At 42.5% G+C, this 23,514-nt stretch overlaps 2 protein-coding genes across 2 annotated transcripts; both read left to right on the top strand.

Moving 5' to 3' along the window:
• The first annotated feature begins 24 nt into the window (after window positions 1–24).
• Window positions 25–8,805, top strand: slc35b1 (solute carrier family 35 member B1). Its single transcript, XM_026998027.2, has 9 exons — window positions 25–635; window positions 2,751–2,854; window positions 2,941–3,071; window positions 3,260–3,290; window positions 3,720–3,880; window positions 4,145–4,271; window positions 5,017–5,123; window positions 6,105–6,258; window positions 7,709–8,805. The coding sequence occupies exons 1-9, from the start codon at window positions 526–528 to the stop codon at window positions 7,759–7,761; spliced, it is 978 nt and encodes a 325-aa protein (XP_026853828.1). The 5' UTR covers window positions 25–525; the 3' UTR covers window positions 7,762–8,805.
• Window positions 8,806–9,850: 1,045 nt separating this feature from the next.
• ndufa4l (NADH:ubiquinone oxidoreductase subunit A4, like) lies at window positions 9,851–12,709 on the top strand. Its single transcript, XM_026997823.2, has 4 exons — window positions 9,851–10,014; window positions 10,981–11,069; window positions 11,511–11,571; window positions 12,385–12,709. The coding sequence occupies exons 1-4, from the start codon at window positions 9,973–9,975 to the stop codon at window positions 12,439–12,441; spliced, it is 249 nt and encodes an 82-aa protein (XP_026853624.2). The 5' UTR covers window positions 9,851–9,972; the 3' UTR covers window positions 12,442–12,709.
• The last annotated feature ends 10,805 nt before the right edge of the window (window positions 12,710–23,514 follow it).

The following is a 23,514-nucleotide window of genomic DNA, read 5'->3' as shown; positions in this document are numbered from 1 at the left end:
GGACTGGATTTGGTCCTGCATTCCACTTATCTGACGCGTTAGGATCAAAACATCCCTGTCCGTACTCCTTTTCCTACTCCTTTCCCCCCCCCATCAATTTAATCTCTAGATGCCAGGGGCAGTTCGTAAATTTCGGGTTGTGAAGTTTCCGGTGTTTAAGTGTTTTGTACTCATTAATTGTTAATTTGCATTTCGTTTGTTCGTTTGTCTATGGCACCAGCAACTTTTTATCCAAGATGCTCTGAAATTCGTTATCGCCGCACGCTAACATAGCCTGAGCTCGTTAGCAAACCGGCGATTTATTTTACATGTCAGCGGCAAACCCGACAAGAACATAGACGGACCGCGAAGGCTTAGAGGGGCATCCCCGCTCTCAGACGTCCGAACAATTGCCCTGTTGGGGCGTTTTACCGCGTCACCATTTCCGGGCTCGTGACCGCCGGTGGTGTGGAGCGAGACGTGGGCTTGCGAGGTCCGGTCAGCGGAGCGGTGACGGTGTCCGTACCTGCAGTACCGGACAGCAGCATGGGGGCGGCGAACGCGTCGCTCTGGCAGAGCGAAAGACTGCGCTTTCTCACCTGTTTCATCGGAGTCTTCGTGTGCTACTTTTATTACGGGATACTGCAGGAGACCATGTAAGTAGAGGCTAACTCGAGCTAGCCACCTCCGCTGCATTGTTAGCGTAGCTGCTTGAACCGTGGCGCTCGTACCAGGAAGCCTGCGAAGAATAAGACTAAGCGTCTTTCAGTGTAAGAACTGGATGGTAACTTTACTGGACTATAATTCCGAGTAGGTTATTCTCTAGCCATCTAATTCTGTAAGGTAGTTCATTAGGTTGAATATAGTGTAGTATGTAAGTAGTATATAGGTGCTGTTTCTAAGTTGTTCTCGGCAGTGGTGGCTCAGTGGTTAAGGTGCTCGGCTAGTAATCTGTAGGTGGGAAGTTCAAACCCCACCACCGTTGTGTCCCTGAGCAAGGGCCTCAATTGCTCCAGTTGTGTTCATAATTGTAAATCGCTTTGGGTAAATGTACATCTTTCTTTATCGCACAGCTGTTTCGGTTACTTTAGAGACTGTAGTTTGTCCATTGTATCGACCTTCTGATGAACGAGGTCGCTACCCGTTTGGTATTCTCGATTACTTCCCTTGAGGGACATCAAGTATCTTATTTCAAAAGCTTAACAAGCTCCTGAACAAGTTGGCCTTATAGCCCATGCTCTGGCGTTGGAACTATAACTTATTTTGCCTATGGTCTGTCGCTCTCACCATACACTGGATGGAGGGAAAAAACCTTGGCTAGGATTGTGTTTTTTTCCCTCTGTCACAGTTTTTTGTGATGTCTGTGCAGTTCTTCAATTTTCCCTTAATATGTGCTTTTCATTTATTTGCTTATTTGCACCCAGGTGTTGGAATGAACTTCCACTGCCTGTCCTTGCAATGACACCTAAAAGGCACTTGGGTGAACACTGATCCCTCCCTTAGTAGTCTTAATATAGTTTGAAACAACAAATTGTTTCTTGTGTGTATTTTTGTGCACCGATTAATTGACAAAGCTCCAGCGTGGTATCTTTAGACTCTGGCCTAGGTGTACTGGCATATGGATAGCTTTCACTTCCACCATCTCAAAGCACATGCTGTAAATGTAAATGCACTTTCTGTAAAAAGATCACAATACCAATTTTTCTGTACTGAGCCGATATATACACATTATATAAATTTTTTTTAAAACTCGAAAACCAGTTTAAAAAAACTGTTTCAATCATGCACAGTTGTTTAAGGCAGGTGTCTTGGGTGGATGTATCATATATGCATTGTTTACAGATATCATGCAGGGATATCACAGATAAATATAAATAAAATGTTAAAAACCAAAAGATTTACAAGACTCAGTTTTAGTTAATTTGTATGTCTCTGTTTATTCACTCCTAAAATTTACACTATAGTTAGTCTGCGTTTTTTCCTCATTACTGAATGCAACTAATATTCCATAACAACTCAATATTGACCATATAGTCTTATATAACTGAATTTCAGTAGTAAATCAGTGTCCTACCCCCTACACACTAAAGACGCAGCAGTGAGCAAACACAGAGAGGGAGCACCTGTACTACAAGCCTCTCTTCAATCAACCTCTGCTTAAAGCTAATTGAAATGTAATCATTTACAAGATGGTTATACATTACTAGCCAAAAAATATGGACAGTTATGCTGTTTTGTATAGTTTAAATGCTTTCACTAGAAGGCAGATAACCTGTTGCCCCACACTTTTTAAAAATTGTTTTAAATTGTTAAAACTCTACAGTGGTGTATAACTGTGCTCACAGTAGCCTGGCTGTTATGATGTGACCTGCTCAAACTAACCTGTCTATAATCACTTATGGGGAACTGCTGCAAAGCACTGCTGTGCTATTTTCAGGCTGGAATTTGGATTGGTTTCCTTTTAAAAAATTGTTTGCTGATATCCGACCCAGCGTTTCTGCTGATATCGACCAGATTCTAACTTTAAGACCAGCTCATCCAGCCTTTTACTTATATGAGGTTAAAGATGGGAAGATGGGTGGAGATCACCCTTACTAGTGGCTCCTCAGCCAGTGTTGGTTCCTTTTTGTTTGTTCTGGTTTTTTTTTTTTTTTAAGGTTTTGTTATGGACAGTAAACACGTTCTATAAACATACAAAACACACCTTTTTACTCATAAGTACTAAGGTGTTATGCTAACCCGCTTCCCACAATGCCTTTGTTGTGTCTTAGCACACGCGGTGACTACAGCCATGGGGAACAGAAGGAGAGGTTTCGCTATGCTACTACTCTTGTCTTCATCCAGTGCATCATCAACGCAGCCTTTGCCCGTATCTGTGAGTTTGTTTCCCCTGTCCCCATTCACACCTGGAAACACTACACTCCTGGACTCATTCTCATGTTCCCTTTTCTTGTTCTGCAGTGATCCAGTTTTTCGAGGGCTCCAGGCCGGACCACACCCGGAACTGGCTCTATGCAGCATGTGCTCTGTCCTACCTGGGTGCCATGGTATCCAGCAACTCTGCCCTGCAGTACGTTAACTACCCCACACAGGTATAATCTCTTTAACTACTACCCCACACAGGTATAATCTCTTTCTCTCTCCCTCTTACCACCTTCCTTCCACCCCATTATAGTGGTCGACCTTTGTTAACTTATTTCTTTTGCTGTAGTTAGATGTCTAGTAGCAGTAACTATGCTTTCTGATGTGAAATGTCAATTTGTAATTTTATTCTTTTTAGGTATTAGGGAAGTCATGTAAACCCATTCCAGGTAAGAATGTAGTTCTGCAACCTTTTGTACATATAAATACATGCACATACACAGGTCTCATGTTTCATGTCAGCTATGATTTTATTTTAAGCCAATAAACTGTACAGCTCCCACAAAACCCTTCCTGTGCTTCACATTTCTGTCACCTCATTTGGGTGCACACATCTAAAATACTTGACTAATTTCATCTGTACATTCAGGGCAGTAGGCTATCTGCATTTGTTTGGCCATTTATATGGAGCTTTTCTCACTTGTTGGAAAAGCAGCCATGTCTCCTTGAGTTCAGGCTTAATGTGTAGAGCTGATTTACCCAGAAGCACTTTTCAACAGTACTGTTCACCAAGCACTGTTCAGTAATGTCACATTACTGTATCCTCTTTCCTACTCCACTGCATGTGTTTTCACTTCCATGTGACCTTGGTTCCACAGTGATGATCCTGGGAGTGACCATACTGAGGAAGAAGTACCCCATAGCGAAGTATCTGTGCGTGCTCCTTATTGTCACTGGCGTGGCACTCTTCCTCTACAAACCTGACAAAGGCTCTGCTTCCCCTGATGATCATGTTTTCGGCTTTGGCGAGATGCTGCTGGTTAGTTTAGCACACTTTGCTCTCTTTGCTCTCAGCTTTTCATTTGGCCCTGAAAAATAAGACCATGACTGCTCAAGGGTTCAGAAGTCAGAAGAGTAGATGACTAATTGAAAAGCCTTTTTAAAGTATTTTTAAAAATGACTGGAAACCTGTTCTAGACTGAGGCAATGCAAGCTTCAGGAAACATCTGGCCGCTGCTTCTGTTTCTGAGACTCCGTGATCCTTTTGAGGTGGTGCGTGATGTGTTCTGTTGTTTGGGTGCAGCTGGTATCTCTGACCCTGGATGGTCTGACGGGTGTGGCTCAGGATCACATGAGGGGGCGTTATCAGACAGGAGCCAACCACATGATGCTGAATGTGAACCTGTGGTCCACGTTGATGCTGGGTCTGGGTAAGTCCCTGCCATAAGGCACGACCCCGCACCACAGCGGGGCACGCGGCGTGTAGGACTCTAGCACCTCTGCACAAGGTGCATTACTAGCAGAGGCTTCTAAGCCTGCCAAGCACATTGTTCATCCTGTGTAATGTACCCTGCTGGTTTGCCTCCTCCAGTTTTTGTATAGTTTCCAGCAGGTTTTGTTAGGCTACACTGGGATTAAAGACTGCATTCTGCATTCAACAATGTTTGTTTTAAAATTTAAAATGTGAGGCTTAAAAAGTATACAAAGGGAAAAACAGAAAAAAACAGTCATGCAGATGTTTGGCAGGCAAGAGGCCTGCCATTACTAGTGTTCCACAAAAGGGGGCGCCATTTCTCCAGTGTCACGCTAGCTGTGGTATGTGTTAATTTGAATGCAGCTGGTCAGACAGCCTCGGCTGGGTCTGAGGCATCTGTTCAGCCACCCTCTCCCTTTTAATCTTTGGACTTAGCACACTTTAATTTCATCACACACTCCTGGGGAAACGAGAGATGGAAATCTCACTGTGACTGTCCCTGTTTAATAAAGTTATTTAAAAAAGACTTCCCACACAGCCAGAGGAGGAAGGAATGTTGAGTAATACAGGTGAAGGAAGAGGCTTATTTAAATTGTCCAGGAGCAGGAGGATAAAGGCATGCTTCTGTCAGAAATGTAGTCTGTACAGCCTTGGACCCTTAAATAGTCTTGCCTATGTGTGTCAACCCCTCTCCCTCCCAGCTGTGCTGTGGACAGGTGAGGTGTGGGAGTTCTTGAGCTTTGCTGAACGGTACCCCAGGGTTATCTACAACATTCTTCTCTTCGGTTTCACCAGTGCTCTGGGACAGGTGAGCTGGATTGCTTTGGCCTTCTCGTGCCATCATTTCTATCTTTTTCCCTCTCTCACTCTTCTCATTTCTCCTTAATACAGAGAAGCAAACAAAATTAAATTTAAAAAATGTATTATGGCATATTACCAATTCATATTCAACAAATGTATCAAAAGAAATGACTGGGTACTTAAGTGAAATGTATTTAATATGTGTTATTTGTAATTCAATTATAGCATAAGAGATTGAAAATTTCGAAAAGACTGAATAATTAATTGAAACAGTTTGGAAAACAATCAGCTTCTGTACACTAACCAATACAGCAGGCAGCCGCACTGACAACGACCCTGTGGGGCCCCAAGGAGACTTTAAACAAATGAATATATCATCACAACTGTGAAACCTTAGTGTAATTCTGTTCAATCACACACAGCAGGCAAGTCATTCCAATAAAGAACTGAAAATCAAGCTAAACTTCAGGAAGCTAGTTTACTTATGATGGTAAGATGAACAAGTACACATTCTGCTGACATTGTTCAAAGGAAGACCTCTTAAGCGGTCTAAAGTCATGGTGTAATGGAAACGTAGCTATCTAACTATAGCTAAATGTAGCTAATTGCAAGACCTATACGCTGTTTAACAAAAATATATTCTAAGTAGGCTTAGTTATTTTAGTAGACTTAATTATTTTAAATACAAAAATATTGTTCAAAAAGGTATCTTGATTAAAAATTACATTTATTTTTTCCTGCAATAAATACTCAGTGTATTTAAATATATATTTATAATGCATTAATATTTTCAAATACTGCTCATGTACACACTCCCCTTTCCTGTATTAGTTGCTCAGTTTCTCCAGCATGGAGCATGGTGTATCTGACACAACAGAACTGCATACAACATTCAAGCGTGCTCATATAAAATATAATTGTAGTCGTCGTCATCTTTAGTATTTTGGCCGTTTATAGTAACGGCACCCACTTCTCCGTTTACCGACAGACCTTCATCTTTATGACGGTTGTGTATTTCGGGCCTCTCACCTGCTCTATCGTCACCACAACGCGAAAGTTCTTCACCATTCTGGGCTCGGTCCTGCTGTTTGGAAACGTCATCAGTCCAGTGCAGTGGCTGGGAACCATCCTCGTCTTCCTGGGTGAGTGTGGCCTTGCCCTGTTTCTTCTCTTCCTTCTCCCGCACTCTCTCCCCTTTTTCTTTTTCCTGCTTCCTTCTCCCGCGCATCACTGACTGAGGAATGCATGTCTTCTTGGGCAGGCCTGCGTTGGGCTCTCCTCCAGTCCTTTACGTCCATCTTCCCTTTTGTCTTTCAGTGTTTTTTTTTTAAATTAGGCCCTGCTTGGGTCTTTGTTTATTACACGGTCATGAGCTGTCTCAGACCCTCATTCTCCTTTGTATGCCGTTTGCTTCCACTGTTGTCTAAGCTCAAGCTTAGATTCAATTATAATCCTAATACTATGTGGAGGTGTATAGGGTGCATGTATTACCAAACAAGCATTATTCAAAGGATTGTATTAATATGTTCTTCCACCCCCCCACCCCCCCAATTAATTTGTATTCAGTATTAAACAGTATTACATTAACAATGTATTTCCAAAGACACCTTTTCTTTTCCAGCTGTGCCTATACAGCCTTCTTATTGAATTTTATATATAAAATGACCACAAAGGAGATCCATTCCAAAGTAAAGTAAAGAAACCTGAGTAAAATGGAAAAAGAATATTAAGAAAAAATCCTTACTGTACTATTAAATCCAATGTGGGGTTCCTTTTTGAGTAGTAACGGTATAGGTTCTTCTGTTGGATGGTAATACACTCCAGGGCTGCTGTCAATAGTATTCCTAGGAGATATTTCTTAGACCTCACCTCCAGACCATCAGGTATTACTTCTGTTAAGAGTCAGTAGAGGATCTTGTGGGATATTCTGTTGGAACACTACTTTAAGTGCATCAAATACCTTTCCAAAAGACCTTAAACTTGGGGCTTAATCAAAACTATTTCTCCAGCATGGTGTTGTGTATGCTGGAGCCACTCTGACACAATCTCTGGTGCTGAGAAATATCTAGTGATAACTTTCCATTTGAATTCCCTCCATATGTTGGAATTTGTCACTAGGTTTGCTTCTGTGCGTGTTTCCTTCCAGCTATCCTGTGTTGGGTCCATGTTTATTTCTGATTCCCATCTCTGCTCTATATTTAAGGAGCTATCTAAATTAATGGATAAAAAGATTGATATAGTTTACAAATTATTCTCATCTCTCCATGTCCCATTTGTAATTCAGTGATATAATGTTCTATTGGAGCAGGTCCCCCCCCCCCCCCAATAAATAAATAAATAAATAAATAAAATTCCTGGTGTGTAGTCAGAAAATGTCTTGGTTGCAAATATTTCAAGAGGCTCTATGGAGAACTAATTCCTCTTTTTAACTGTTTAAATGACTTCTGACTGGCCTTGTTTGATATGATGCAGTTTAGTTAGCCATGTTCTCCCCATTTAAGGATCCCAGGTAAGCAGTCTGAAATACAGGCGCTTATGTGCAGATGCTGACGATGGATGGGTGTCACAGCATCTGGCCTCTCTGTTTTGCAGGTCTGGGGCTGGATGCTAAGTTTGGAAAGATGGTGAAGAAGACGACACACTAAAGCGTAAAGAGAATGAGTGTGTATGTGCACATGTGTGTGTGAGTGTGTGTTGAACTCATAAACTGAAGAAACATCTATTTTTGTCAGTGCCCTACTCCCATCAGCAGCTAATTTACCATTCTGTTGGTAATGAACACTGAATCATGGATTTATCTGTCTGTTATTCCTGTGATCTGCTGCGATGGAGTCGGGTGGGGGTACGGTTACGGCCAGGCGTACATCTACTCATGAATCACTGACATGGTGGCCACTTCTTAATTTAAAGCAAAAATATTTAGGGTTTTGTAGTGAATATACTGTAAATACTCTGGCAGGTTTTACTGCTCTGAACTACAGTACCCAGAGAGATCAGAGCCAGAGGAAACTGAGCATAGAATGCACTGCACATTTAACAAATGCATGTGAGTTAGTTAGTGATGGCCAGTCATTTAAAATTAAACTGACAGTTCCCTGTCTTATTCTTAATTTTGCTCTGGGTCCTGTTATCAATACCTCATTTGTGGTACCAGTCAGGTGTCCTCATTTAGTGTCTGGGAAAGCCTCTGATCTCATCTCTAAAACACACATTTGTGAGTGTGAGTGTGCGTGTGCGTGTGCGTAAGTCGGTATGTGAGTTTATATGCTCCGAGACCTACAACTGAGTCTTTCCCTGTCCACTGTGCATGAGTTCATGTATATGTGCATGACATTTCTGATTAGATCATTTGAGCGTGCACCATAAACATTTCATGTAAGACATGACACCATTTTTTCATATATTTGTATTCATGTTGAGTGACTTGTATACTGTCTGAGAAAATGTGTCCTTGCATAATTTTTAGAGACAACTGTTTTGAAATAATTAGTTTTGGTATGTATAATTTTTTTTTAAATACCAACTCCAGTGAGAGCTGTAATGGATGTTACACTGAAAGGGAAACTCAGCCATACTGGTGGGGGTTTTTGTTAATCAGATGTTGTACGTAAACATTGTGTTCAGCTCTGCCCAGAGACAGCAACACCAACCACATGAAATTAAAGTTAGAGCTTAGATGGGAAAACAAATTCAGTATACGCTTCTTTTCTCCACACCTATACGGCATTACATAAAATTTAGCAGACCCCAGTGTGATCTTTTAAGTATGCAGGCAGAAAATATTAAATGTTTTCTTAAATCCAATAAGCACAGGTGCCTTTTGCAGATTTCTCGATTTGATATGAATTTATTGAAAAACAGGATGAGTTAAACCGGGTCAGGTGTCCCTTGTGGGATCGTTCTTCTCCGCTTTTGTATTCGTGACACAACTCGGCAGTATCATCGTTTGCCTCTGTTTGCTTAACCAGGACTCTCTACAAAGAAAGGTTAATGTTCAATTCACAGCAGAAAATGAAATTGCACGGAAACAAACACGAGTGGGTGTCAGGGAAGACAATCTGATTAAAAGAGGGAGCAGAGGAAAACTGGCGGAGCAGCAAAACCACATTTCCAAACTCACCGTTTAAACAACCTGCCCTAAGGGTCTTGGCGGAGATGCTTCTCGCTCTCGCCGTGTAGCTGTTATATTTTAGTTTCTTAGGTGCAGTCATAATTTTAACCCTTTCATGTATGAATTATTAATATAGTAATAGTATCTTTCTAACTGATTTTTAATTAAGTATTAAGGTAATTAAGTATCACAGATCAGTTTACACCATATAAGGACCATTATCGTGTGTGCAGAGTGGAAAGGCTGCCTGACCTATATTGCCCTTAACCAGACCATTCACTACTGATGGAATTCACTAGATGTAAATTACAACGCCCATTTCATAGAGAGTAATTATAGGAATACAATTTCCCATGCAAATTGTATGCAAACACTTAACAACAAATATCCCTCAAGTTCAACCTGGATCAGCATCTAGGGAAATGGGAGATGGTTTTGTTTGGGCGTCCAGGGTTTGCCCTTGGAAAATAACCTAAATAAATTATGTCAAAACATAAAATTTAACTTTTAATACAGTCCTTTTCAGATTGAGAAAATATTAATGTAATGTAAAGTACACATGCCAATAGCTGCAGAAGAGTCGGGACAGGCACACCATGAAGTACCTCTGAGTTTGTCGCCTTCATGTTGCGACGTTGCCTCTCGCCCGGTAGAATTACGTGTACCTTGCCCAGGCCGTCGCTAATCCGGTTAGCTGCTCAGCACTTCTACAAATTTTGGGAGGTTAAAATTTCGGTTTGCAAGGATGCTGGCTACTATTGGTCGACAACTTAAAAGCCACCCCAGTGTAAGTATTAAAGGTATTCAGAACATTGTACCTAGTGACTGTTTGTTGCGGCTGAGTTTTACTAATAATATTAGGTCGTTAGCACGATAGCTAACGCTACCGTGTTAGCTGAATCTAGCTAGTTATCTAGTTAGCTAAGTGCAAGATGGCTGGCTACTCTTTTGTCTTCATTTTTTTGTACTGGCAAACATTTTTTGGTTGTTTAAATGTCCCACGCACAGAACTCCGTATTTACAAAAATTTAAATATTATTTGAAAAGCTCGATGGCTAGGCAGCTAACAATTTTCACGTGTTTCGTAGCGACCACGACCCAAAGAGTTGTACTTGTGATTCGTTTTTAGACGCGACCCCTAAGTGCTAGCAGTGACAGATTGCTAACTTGGTTAAATAAAGCTGTTAAGTGTATGATTCGATAACACCTTTACGTTTTTGATTGCATTTATGGGGTTATAGGCGTTAACATGCGCTACATTACGTTACATCAGTTAGTTATGTGTGTGTGTGTATATATACATTAAAAATACTAATGAATTGGAAAGCGTTTGCTATGACACCCAAAGCAAGGCCTCAAGGGCGAGACCTGTAGCGTGGACAGGCTAGGGTATTACTAGAAACAGCTGTCTGGGTATAGTTGTCTTGTGTCTGTCGCACATTTTGTTGGCTGGAAAGATATATAATTTAATGTGTATTATGAATTGTCAATAAAAGACGCATTACAAGAACTTCAAGTGTATTTGCAATGAGTTGCAAATGCGCATCCAGGAGCGTATATTTGAGAGTGTCCTTTTTCATTTTTAAAAAATGCTATTTAAAATATCCACTTGGCTGTTGAATGCGTGGTCCGCTGACTGGTCAAGGTCAGATTAACGAGACACTTTTTTTTTTTTTTTTTGGCAGAAGATTTGTGGAAGGCAGATAAATTCCCTGTTGTCATGTAAATTTCTCCACTGTCTTCCTCTGCTTAGTTGATCCCCCTTTTCATCTTCATTGGGGGAGGCTGTACTATGTCCCTTTCGTACCTGGCTCGCTTGGGCCTCCGTAACCCCGATGTCTGGTAAGATTCAGTAGCACTATTATTACAGATCAACACAGTGTATCCAGCTTTGATTTGTGGATGCATTCAAATAGCGATGCCTGTTGCATCAAAGAAAGACTGCTAAATGTGCTCAAATGACGAGACTTTGTCCAGTATAAGTAAAAAGGCTTACTGGTGGGTTCAAAATGCACTCTTAAGTTTTGACCTTTTTGGACCAGTGCTGTATGATCATGGCTGATTTATAGTTTGATAAATGTGCAAAACAATAAGACATCGTATGCATGAGCTAGAGTAAATGTTTACACATTAGAATGTAGATGGACAGTCATTTTTGTATGTTTACAGTAATTTATTGAGATGGGTATGTTGGGTTGCTTTAGCTTTTCCTTGAGGCTGAAGGCACAGTGATGCTCTGTTTTGTGCTGTTAGTTCAAGCATGCCTTAATTTTTCATTCACAGCTGGGACAAAAAAAACAACCCTGAGCCCTGGAACAAACTTGGGCCCAATGATCAGTACAAGGTAGGAAGACTAAACACTTCAGAGTCCAATGCAGCATCCAGAAGAGTGGTGTTTATTTATGGATATATATATATATATATATATATATATATATATAAATATAAATAAATAAAATTATTTTTACTACATATTAAACCTGTTTGGCAAATTATGCATTAATAATTATGACCTTAATACATATTTTAACACCCAAAAAGAGTATAATGAATAAACAGACTTTTAGGGTCATTAAGAAATATTCATTGAACAGTAGATACACAAACATTTTAAAATATGTCCATTAAAGAACTGCTCACGTCTCAGGATTTTGCTGTTAAGTGTTTGTAACTGAAAGCTAAGGATTTCATTAGTTTTGAAAACTGGTGTGTGACGGCAAAGATGAGGGGAAATTATGCAGGGTATTCCCAGCTTTACCCAGAAGCAGCCGAGTGTTGGGACTTGTCTAAGCTTTGCACTGTTGCCATGTTGCCTAAGGGGATCAAATTAAGAGTTCTGGCAAGAGCGAATGACCGTATCAGAACCTAATCTCCAATCTTAATGAGTTTAATTCATTAAGCCCCACATAAGCTCATTTTATGCAAACTCCATTACTAGTCACAAATCTAATCGAGCAGTCTCCTTAATGTGAATTTGATACAGAGTTAAGTTACACACTTAAACACGGTTCGAACTTATTGAATTTTCCAAAGAGCTTGTTAAGGTGGCTGGTTGTCATTAAATTCAGAATTTTGCATTTCTCCTCCCTCACTTCATGACCGTTTTTCTAAGTCAGTGATCAACTGTTATGGTGAGGGTGTCCTTTTTTGTGCTCAGTTCTTTGCAGTGAACATGGACTACAGCAAACTGAAGAAAGACCGTCCCGACTTCTAAAGCCACTTGTCAGCCTTCTGGACACTAAGGTACCCAAGGGCAAGCTGAAGACCAGCCGCACATTTCTTCCCCACAGTGTCCTTTTCTCCAACCAAGCTCAAGTAGAGAGGCTAAACCGCACAATTTTGTCTCTACGTGTTTGCCAAATTCCCTTTTTTTTTCCCTTAAATACAGTTGGACTATAACCTCAGTGCTTCTGTTTCCTTGTTCTTTATGGTTATGTACAGTAGTACAATAAAGGACACTTATCTACCTTGTACAGAGAAAATTGTGGTAATTCTCATTTGTTTGTGTGATTGTCTGTGAAAGAAGGAAATGTGCGGAAGAAACTGCTGAATTTCCTTGGGTTTGGGGAGGGTTTGGTAGTTGGGGTTGGCTGGGGGGGGTGGGTGTCCTGGCGCACTGGAGAGTACTGTTAGGCCGGTCCCTGAAAGCAAGAGTCAGAAAAGTCATAGTTCTAAACTAATTAGCTCTAGCACTGTCATCCTCCATAGCTCCCACAAGCGTAACCTTTCAAAGAGAGCCAAGCGTGGTGCAATAATGGCTGTCTTCCAAGAGACCAGTACAGAAATGCCTGGAGTCCCTGTTGAAGGTACTGTAGTATTCTTAGCTCATAGTGAGTGAGTGAATGAGGGGCGGACTTTCTATTCCTCCACACATCCCATCTGTCCTGCTGTGCTCCTGGACTCTGACAGGTCCTGGCTGATGGCCAATACTGTAGTTTAAAAACTTTTAACGCTCTGGTAGGGATGGTCCGTGCTGGTCAAAGAATGCTTCAATGTTTTTCTTTTCTTATAAAGGGTTGGTGGGGTTACTTTTGAAAAATATACCCTTAGAGCAGATGGATTACATGTTTAGAATTGTAAGTGATTTTCAAGTACATTCCATGCAGAGGTCAAACATTCACTTTAGCAAGCCATCTGTGTGTGCTGTTCTGGTTTTCTTTTGTGTACACTTTCTTTGTGCATGAAAGAATCAGGTTCCAGAAGCGTTAAAATGCATGCTGTACTGATGCCTGCCCTCCTTTCGTAAACCGAGCAGTAATTCCATATGGCTGAAGTCATATAACCTCATTTTGCAAGAAGAATACTGTAGCTTTATCAGCAAATCAAAGTTTTTTGTTTTTTTTTAAGTGTAGTTCCTGTAGGAGTTGAGCAGATCAAACGAGCTCTTCCTAACAGAACACCCTCTGCTTCTACTGCTGCTTTAGGAATGTCATTTTGCTGTGCCTGATGGCTTTGGTAAATGTCACGAGGCCACCCTTCGCTTCTCTCAGACAAGAGAAAGTGCGACAGTGGATGAGAAGCTTGTGCAGTGCTGTGAAATGTCAAGGAGACCTTCGCATTCGAGTAGCAATTCATGTTTTAAAGCTTCACCCAGCTTTCCAAAGGTTATTACTTATTTTTGCCTCTAATGAAACACTAGGTAGTTACTTTGTCTTTAGAGAGTGGCGGTAGCTTTTGCCTAATGGCTTTAAAGAATGGTGAATATTAAAAAGAAAATGAAAGTCTCTAAATTGAGGTGAAAAAAAAACTAAAACCTTGTCTAATTTGAGAAAATTGGCTTTACCTTGTCTCATTAGGAGTCAACATTTCAGAAAATATGAAATGCATGGTTTCAATATGTGCGGTGCCCTAAATTTGTATGTAAATGTGCCTCAACATTCTAAACTTAAAATAGTTCAGTTTTAATAAAAATGATTCTACTCCATTTTTGAGTGGTGGTCACTTGTTTAGTTTAGGCATCTCACAATCCCGCGTTAGACTGACACCCCGGAGGTTTGGGAAACCTGAGCACAGTGTGGATCCTGGCTGTCTTGCAACTCAGGGGACGGTGGAGTGAGAGTCCATGGCTGGCCTCAATGACCTCTCGACCCCCCCCTCCCCCGAAGATGGAGGGTTTCGTGTCGCTGTGGAGACCACTCTGACGAGGGAAATAACGAGTGTGTAAGTGGCCGGGGTGGCAGGAGTGCTAATAAAATCCCTGTGGCAGGTGGCAGGAGGATCGATGTGCTGAGAAATGCGCACACGCCCACACGCGCGCTTGCATAGCCGCATGAGGGACTGGAGAAAGCCAATTGTGGTGGGATCGATTGTATGCCCTACAGAATGAATTGGTCTTTTAGTAATGGCAATGAAATACATACACCATACTGACGAAGTAAGGCGTGTGTTGCCGCTACAGAAAAATTCATTCACAGCCTGGGTCCTTCACCAATAAAGGCTTTGTTTTCTCTCTGTCTCCTTCCCTCTTCGCTCCTGGCTGCCAGTTCTTCTTTGAATAACTAGCACAACGTGTGTAAAACTGCTGTTTAACTGTAAGGGAAACGGCCGTTAACAGGGATCCTGCCGTCATACGCAGTGCGTCGTGAGCGAGCCTATTATCCAGAAGCCTATTATCCCCGATCTGTCGCGGAGGTTCTGGAGTCCGAAGGCGCCGGACGTGATGTGGAGATGGGAATAAAAAAGCAGAGCAGCAGGACGTGAGCGCGGACACGTGCTGCGGCTGAAGCACGTGGCGGGGACGGCCCGCTCCACTCCGTTCGGCGGCCGTGCGCACGCTGGGCGTTCTGTGTGCATCCTTTCAATCCATGCACTATATAGTTCCTTCCATAAGTATCGACGCAGTAAAGTCAAAATTGTTATTTCTGCTGACAACGCGCAATGTAGATACAAAGCGATCTATAAGTAATTGGAAAGAGGTGTGGATTTTATTGTTATGGCTTTGTACTCCAGGGCATTCCTTCATTCATTCATCTTCTAAACTGCTTAATCCAGTTCAGGGTAGCCGGAGCCTGGCCCAGACGTGGGGGTGGGGGGCGAGGCAGGAGCCCCTGCTGGGGCTCTACTCCAGGGCAGTGTGTGTTTGAAAGGTTAAAGCACAATGCCTGTTTCCTTTCGAGTGAATATTCATCTGTTCTGAGTACAGTGTAGAGAGCTACTCAGATCCAACTAAACTGAGTAGATGGATGACTTTGCAGCTGGACACTGACCTAACGCTGTTCATGTCAACTATGGGGTTGTTTGGGGCCAAGTGGAGGTTTCCTGACTGGCCAAAGCAATTGCCCAACCCGAGTCTGACTGAGTTGGCATTTTACTCACTGAAAACAAGACGAAAGAGGAAATAAAGTTGAAGGGCCCCGTTTTCAGGCATAGAACCATCAAGGCATCTGGTGATGTAATGGGCTGCAAATATTAAATGTGACAATTTTATTTACATTGGTTTGTTTGTTCAATTACTTCGATCCCCCGATAATGTGGAAAACATATGTATGAAAGACTGTGGTTCCTCCGTGATTCACGCAGTATTGAATATTGAATTAAAAACAACACTCTGCACTTTGCCCATCTGCTATTGTTTCATTTCACCTCCACTGTTTCATTTCCAGAGTTAGAGTACAGAAACAAAGTGCCAACCAAAAAGTGTCACTGTCTAATTACTGCACCGCATGTTCACTTACCTTCTAACATGCTGGCAGTACCCAGGTATGTATTTACCTCCCTATTATTTAAACACCAGCCCCACGGCCCCTCTAGAGAAATCATGTTATCAATATGTCCCTGTATCCTTCTCGTAAAGCGTGGTAGATGTCCTTTCCAGTTTACAGCTATGCTTTGGTGTCTTTAAAGCCGTTCACACAAGGAAACTTCTGGAGGAGGGTATTAATCTAATTTGCCTGTACTTATTAGTTTCAGCACTGTGTGTTCTCTGGGTTTTAAAGCCCCAATGTTGGCTTTGGATTATGCCATCTCTTGAAATATATATATATATATATATATATATATATATATATAGAGAGAGAGAGAGAGAGAGAGAGAGAGAGAGAGAGAGAGCAGCCGCCTCCTCCTGTCTGAGGAGAAGGGCAAATATTGACTTCCTGGAATGTTTTCAGACTTCCTGAAGTCACGAATAGTTGGCATTTAAATTTTTTTCTCTTCAATTTTTATAACTTCAAGGTCAATATTATTAAACTACATACTGCAACTCATTATCACCAGAACTCAGAAGTCCCATGTCAGACTTGAAGAAAAAGGCCAAAGGATTTCATCTTACTTTCTCTGCCAATAGTTATAATTCACACCAGTGTATGCAACACGACCCCGTAACCCTTGTTGCTTCAGTCCAATATGTGATTTGGATATGTTTTTGGTTGGCATAATTTAGTTACATGATAAACAGTGACAGAAAAGCATTTGAACAGAGTGAAAATGGTATATTTTTAAAATTAATTTCTGAAGGACATCTCTCTTTTTTTTTACAGATCTTTTTTATTTACTTCTTCTTTAAAACACTCTTTTTTTTTATTTTACCTTTATTTTATCATGAGAAGTCTTGCTTATATTTAAAATCTCTTTTACGGGACCCTGGCCAAGAAGGGCAGCAGCACAGGTAAGCTATTCTCACAAAGACAAACACTGCACATTACAAACAAGAATAGCGAAACATGCTCAAACACTCCATAGCTCATTTCAAACATAGATGAACAGCTTGGTCTGCTTCTACTGTTCGAAGAAGGTTTTTAAAGCAATTCAGTGATACAAGTTCTATTCATTTTAGATCTACTCAGATGACAAAGCAAAACAGAAAGCTTGTTCATATAGTTCACCACCAACTTCAGGGATTTGCTAAATCTATAAAATAATTTGTAAAAAAATATTTCAAATATAGATCTATGGATTCAAATATACCAGTAAGGTTGCTGATGTGTAGCGGGTGAGGACCAAGTTGCTCTTGGGTAAAGAACACATTGGTGGATGAGCAGCTAACAATTGGTAATAAATCATAGGGAACTGTAATAATAGCAATACAAAGGCAAAGGCATATAAATGACATCACCATAATCTACTGCGGTTAAAAAGGCAGTCAAAACAAGTTTCTTTTAAGTTTCAAGAGATAAACTATATGAATACTTGCAGATAATTGAGTATTTTTGTTATTATGTAACTGGAATCTGTTCTCCAGCATGAAGGTTCAAAGAAGAGGAAAATAATTATAATGTTTAGAATATTTCTGAGAGGCAGTATGTCCACTCTAGAGGTGTTCATGAACAGAACTTTATTGATGTCCAGTAGTAATGTTCTTTATTGATGTGACCTGAGATTGATGTGACCTCTAGGCCAACGTCTTGCTTGGCACGAGCTCAGTGGTGCGGACAGGTGGAGTTGAATGTAGTCTGGGATTCCTTATTTCTGATTGGATTATGAGTAGTGCATGCTTGCAAGTGATTGGGTTATTCACCAGGCAGTGCTTACAGATGATTGGGTTAGAGTGATGGATGAGCTTAAGTGTTGACAGCTGCTATTCCTGCTGTACTTGCTCTGCCTCACTCTCTCTATATAGCTCTCTCTCTCTCTCTCTCTCTCTCTCTCTCTCTCTCTCTCTCTCTCTCACTGTGCCATCCTCTGTGTCTCTCTCTCTCTTTGTGTATCGCTCTAATACATGCTCAGAGAAAGGTCAGCTCTGTCCTGATAGTTTGGTTGTGAAATATTGTGCAGTGTGTGCTCTCGGTACCAACTCAATATTAATAGCTGTTAGGAGAAGCAGTCCAACCTCCCAGAGAGAGAGTAGGGAGATTCCTGTTGTAGCCCTGTTTATGGCTTTCCAAAGGAGAGAGCGCACTCACTCATGAGCTGTTCAGGTGCTTATTTTGCATGTCCTGGATTGTGTGTTTCGTGGCTATTTGCATGTGAGGCATTAGAATGCGTTCAAGTGCAGAACTGTGTTTGGGCGTCAGTCAGGAAGCACGCGGCTGCCGCTGGCTCTCCGGTTCTCGCTTGGGCAGACAGACTGGGGGAGTTAAACACGGTTAAATCTCCCTTTGCTCTCTTGACCTTTCCTCAGACAGACAGAACAGTCAACTGAGAACACCACAATACACCCCCCCCCCCACCAAACCTTCTTATTTACTCTAGCATCTGTGCTGCTGGTGATTGAGATCCCTCCATCTCTCCTCCTCCCTTCTGTTCTTCATGCACGGTGGCATGCGAAAAGCAGGTCAAAATTTAAATAGCTGGAAATAGAACATCTGGCAGGGGCCCGTCTCTCCGCAGCGTGTAATGAAATATGGAAATGGATGGTGGTGGGGGGGGTGTGTTCTTCAAAGAGCGCCGGAGCCCCTGCGTGCCTCTGGCCCCCCGTGTGGCCGGTCCGCCGGCCCGCCTCCCCATGTGCGCCGTGCCCTGTTCTGCATGCCCGACATCCAGGTGCCCCGCTCCTCCAATGCCGCCAGCTCGTTAGTGCCCAGAGGCTGGCAACTGCAGCAGCTGGCATCGTTAGGCTTCAAACCTAACGCTGGCGACCGGGGTTGCCACGGCACCAGGCGGAGACCACACCACTTGCCCTGCACGTCCAGCAGCTTATTAATGGCATGATAACTGAACGGCCCCTCCCCCGACTTGCACACAATTGCCACCTTAACCCCCCCCCCATCCCCAAAACAAAGTTCTTCGGTCTGTGAACTTACCTGAATGGAGAGCTGGCTGAAGAAGGAGACAGGGGTGAATGCACTTCAATGGAGTCTCTTTCTCTGCCTCAAACCGCATATTCCTCGTGCATTAACCCTTTCAGCTTTGCCCGTATCTAAAAACTACATCAGATGTTTGCCCTATCTTTTCCCCCTTTTTTCCTCGTAGCTGACTGGCTCGCTCTGGCCGCGTCTGTGGAGCGACTCCCTGTGTGTGTAATTAAGTCGTGAGTGATAACGGTTCAATTATTTGCCCAAACGCATCTCCATGGATTCATTCCACACACAGTGGTGATGGAGAGTCCCCAGACATGTCACGCAGTGGGGAGAGGGAGGTGGCAGACAGGAAAACACAGTGTCTTTGTGCACTTCCTCTCTGTCTCTGAGTGGGGGGAGAGAGACCTGCCTATGGGCGTTTGGTGTTAGAAGGTTGTAAAGAGGAAAGCTGACAGCCCCTGTGACTGTAGCCCACATGCTTCTGTTAATAGAGGATTCTTCTGCGCTACATCGCATAGTTTTCCTCATTATTCCACATATGTGCTTTTTATTTTATGAAATACTGTCAAATATCCCACCATGAGTTACTTTTTGGAGTTGGATATCTTGTGCTTTGAGTTGCTTTGAGTTCCGAGTTTTGAATTGAGTTTTTGTAGCAGATATGACTTAGAATGAAGCTTTCATCTTGATCTTTTATGCTCCCCTTCAAATTCCATAAGATAAAATCATTCAGGCTTTCTTGCTGGGAAAATATTTGTGAGCTTAGAGAAACAGAGTGAACTCGTCCTCCAAGATAGACGCAGCACATAACTCAGATTCAGTGGATTCACCTCAGTCCTCTAGAACTTCTGTGGCCAATCCATAGCTGTCTCCCAGCACGCCCAGGAGAAAGGTGGTCACTGGCCTCCCAGCATGCCTTACACTGTCTTGGAGTGTTGTCATGGAGATTTAGACCTACTGCTGAGGCTGGTGGTCACCCTGACTCTTTCCGGCTGTCATTCCAAACAGTGAAAGCCTCTGGCTGGTAGAGTCAGAAACTGCAGATCCATTTGAGCCAAAATCACAGACTCGCTCTCTTTTTATCATCAGTAAAGTGTTTTGTGGGAAACTGGAGTATTTGGTTGCAAACTACCAATGCTTATAGAGGAATAAAAGATGCAGTGGCAGGAGTAGTTGCGGTCACGGCTGTATTATTAGTTTCATGGGACAGCAGCGGCTCGGGTAATGTGCCATTATGAGTCCAGAGGGAGCACTAGTGGCAGACATAAGGAGGAAAGATGGACTTTTGTTGCTGTTGCAGGAGAAAATGGTCTTTGACCTAATGCAGACTTGATGGTAATGAGCGTGCACACACAATAAGGCTAGAATGGCAATTACTTTAGATCTTCAGTGACAGGAGACAAATATAGAAACACCCAAGAGTTGTTTGCTTGTTTACCTATTACCTCCTCCTTACACCAGCTTCCGTTTTATTCTAACAGGGGACACGATCAATGATAGCCTGAGTGCTGATGAATGTCCTTTTTTAAGCATTTCTCATTAGTTTACATGACAGTGACAGAAAGGATGTGGCGATGGCATCAGTTAATTCTAAGTGCAATAAATCAACACATACACTATCATTAGACTGCCCAAAAGAAGAATCGCATGGCTCTTGCCCCCACTAACCTTTGAAACATGGGTCACCTACGACAGGAACTGGCCAATCAGTTTCTCGAGAGCATGCCTTGGCCTTTTGGTATTGGCATCCCCATTCTGATATGGGCTAGTCTCAAGACACTACAACATGCAATTAGCTCACTTTTTCATTCCGTTAAAGTGGACTTCAGTTCATTCAAGGGTGCACCACTTATTTTGATGTATCATTTTCAGGCAGTGAGAACCCAAAAGGTCATGCAACACCCACATCCATCTTTTCTGACTTTTATGACATTTTTAGTTATTTATCAAATACATTTTAGTTTCTTTAAAAAAACAACAACCATACAAACAAACAAACAAAAAACAATCTACTGTTTTGACCAATTTCTTTGAATAGGAACTTGGTCAGGTGGATACTACCAAGTGGTACGTATGCAATGGTACATAAAAACCACATATCTGCAGTTCCAATAATGATCACTTGGGGGCACTAATGTTTGCGCCTGTTGGTCTGTTATGGGCTGCCACTATAAACCCGATCTGTAAGCAGTTGACCTGTGCTGCTGTGGAGATCCTGGGTGAGCGGAATGGTCTTGACCTGTGTGTTCCCCAGGCATGAGGCCTCTTTACTGGGCATGCCTCGGGGACTTGGGGTGGGGGTGGAGGGGGTAGTGAGGACGGATCCGAATCTTCGGACTCCATCTGTCATAGCAGAGGTGCCAGGGAAGCGAGGGAGCTCTGGGGTGGGGAGTATGGAGCAGGTGTTGCCACCTCCACCAGCTGCCATTATTCCATTTGTGTCACCGCAGTGGGCAGAGCTGTCTTCTTCTTCTACTTTTTCCTCCTTCTGCTGTCTTTTTCTGTCTTTTCTCCGCTCTTGATCTGCTGTTGAGTAATATTTTTCAAAGGATAAAAGTCTGCCTGCTTCGCCTTGGCTAGACTTCGATATTTTACTCAAATAGGAGTGTATAAGCAATGGCATGATTGCCTAAATGAACTAGCTACACGTGCCGTTGGTGACGCTTTCTCGCGTTTCTGCAGAAGTCGTAGAAAAGTGAACCGACCGCGCCCATAGAGGGAGCTATCACACCGGCCGCTAGAGCGCGCGCGGAGGGCGCGCGGATAGTTGGCGTCCGTGATTAGCATTCTCGACCGCTCCGCGCGGAAATCAAAACCGCCAGGTCTTCACACATCAGCCGCCTCCGCAGTCACAACACTGGCACCAGCTCCGAACCCATGACTACTGACTGGCGACATGCGTGTGAGCATGCGAGAAAGACACGGAAAGAAAACGAACACGAAATATAATGTTTCCATTTAGTTACAAACTGATTCCAAGGCCAGAATGGATGTTAAATTTGTGTCTAATGTCGCATGTGCAGACGATTATCAATTACAATCTTGCTTTATGTTGCATGCATTCTGTACGTAAGTTACGTACCACCACAGCATTTGTTCTATAAAATAGAAATGCAATAAAATTGTAGCTGCTATTGACTAATTGCATTAGAGAGTGTGTAATGATGAGTAGCCTTAGGGTAATTCTTTCAGTTTAGCAACTCTGGAAGCCGACTGTAATGAGTATGCGCACTGTTCGTGGGTTTGTTCAAAAGGCATAATTAAATGAAATCTTATCAAAAGAGCGACCGACTCCTCAGGCTAGAGTCCCGAGGCATAGTAATAATGGCAAGTGGATTAAATTTCATCTGCCATATCGTGTCCATACATTAAAATACTGTTCTATTTGTTTTTCTGTCACTTAGCAGGGGATAGGCGTTGAGTAGCAAATATCTGATGGATAGCATAACATTTATGCATCTCAATTAGATGGTTTTGGGAATAACAGACCGCTGTGCTGGCAGAACCCAAATTTCATTTTCCGGACGCGCGTTGAGGAACGCGCCGCGGGGGACATGCAATCGGAGGGCTTTCCGCTTGTGCAACTTCAGGCACAAAACAGACAATCCAAACAACAGGACAACAGTGTCTCCACGCAACCCCGAAATGTAGCCTACAGATCCCAGATCCCTTAAGGGCGCCGCTTTCACGGGCTGGTATGAAACAGCGCCCTGCTAATACCCGCCTTGAATGCCTCTCTGAAGGAATTCTGGCCTAGGTGCTACAGCGCGTTACACGCATGAGTGGCTGCATTAACATGGAAGGATAATGCCGCGGCACTCCCAGCTCTCCGCTCTGCAAGCGGGCTGGAAAGTGCTCGGAATTTCCTTAATACGTTTGTAGTTGTAGACTAATAGCTGAACATCGCTGCTGAAAGGACCCTGCACTAATTCCAGTCCAATTTAAGGCAACTGAACGAGGATAGGTTTCATTGCCGCTAGATGAGGCTGTTATATTAACATTCTATCACGCTGACTAATATTTATTTTAAAGAGAAGGTCAAGGAATAGCACATGTCAGTTGGTTGTCTATAAGATGAAGCTCCACCGAACTCGAGACGGCTGATTGTGTCTTTTCTTCTTCTTCTTCTTCTTCTTTTTTTTTTTTTTTTTTTTTTTTTACTGCTGGTAGGATGTGGAACAAATGCTCTAAATCTTCCATATCCGCGATTTTATACGAAGGCTAATTCCATTCCGAGATATTGCTTTCATTTGTCTCCAGTATTGTCGTTACTTTAAAAACAATTGACGCTCCCATCCTATCTTTTCAGTGGGCTTACCTCCCCCTGTTTCCGCTTGTCTGCTAATATCCACGTTGTTCGACAGTTGTGCTCCGTTCGGGGATCATTGTATCTATGTTCTGATCATCCGTTATCCGTGACTGAACTTATTGGGTTATTGATTTTACCAGTTGCTATTTATGTGAAAAGAAATCGAGGTGAGGAAATGAGAGCTAGAGCGAGCGAGAGCGAGAGAGAGAGAGAGAGAGAGGTCATATATCGTTTACAATTACCAGAGTGTAACCTGTCGTTTTTAGTCTTCTGCAGCAGAGACAACATCTCGGCTGGGTTTCCC

Source organism: Electrophorus electricus, chromosome 1 (genome assembly GCF_013358815.1).
Source record: "Electrophorus electricus isolate fEleEle1 chromosome 1, fEleEle1.pri, whole genome shotgun sequence".
Lineage (NCBI taxonomy): Eukaryota > Metazoa > Chordata > Actinopteri > Gymnotiformes > Gymnotidae > Electrophorus > Electrophorus electricus.
Note: the sequence above shows the minus strand (reverse complement) of the source record. Positions and strands in the feature narration are given on the sequence as shown.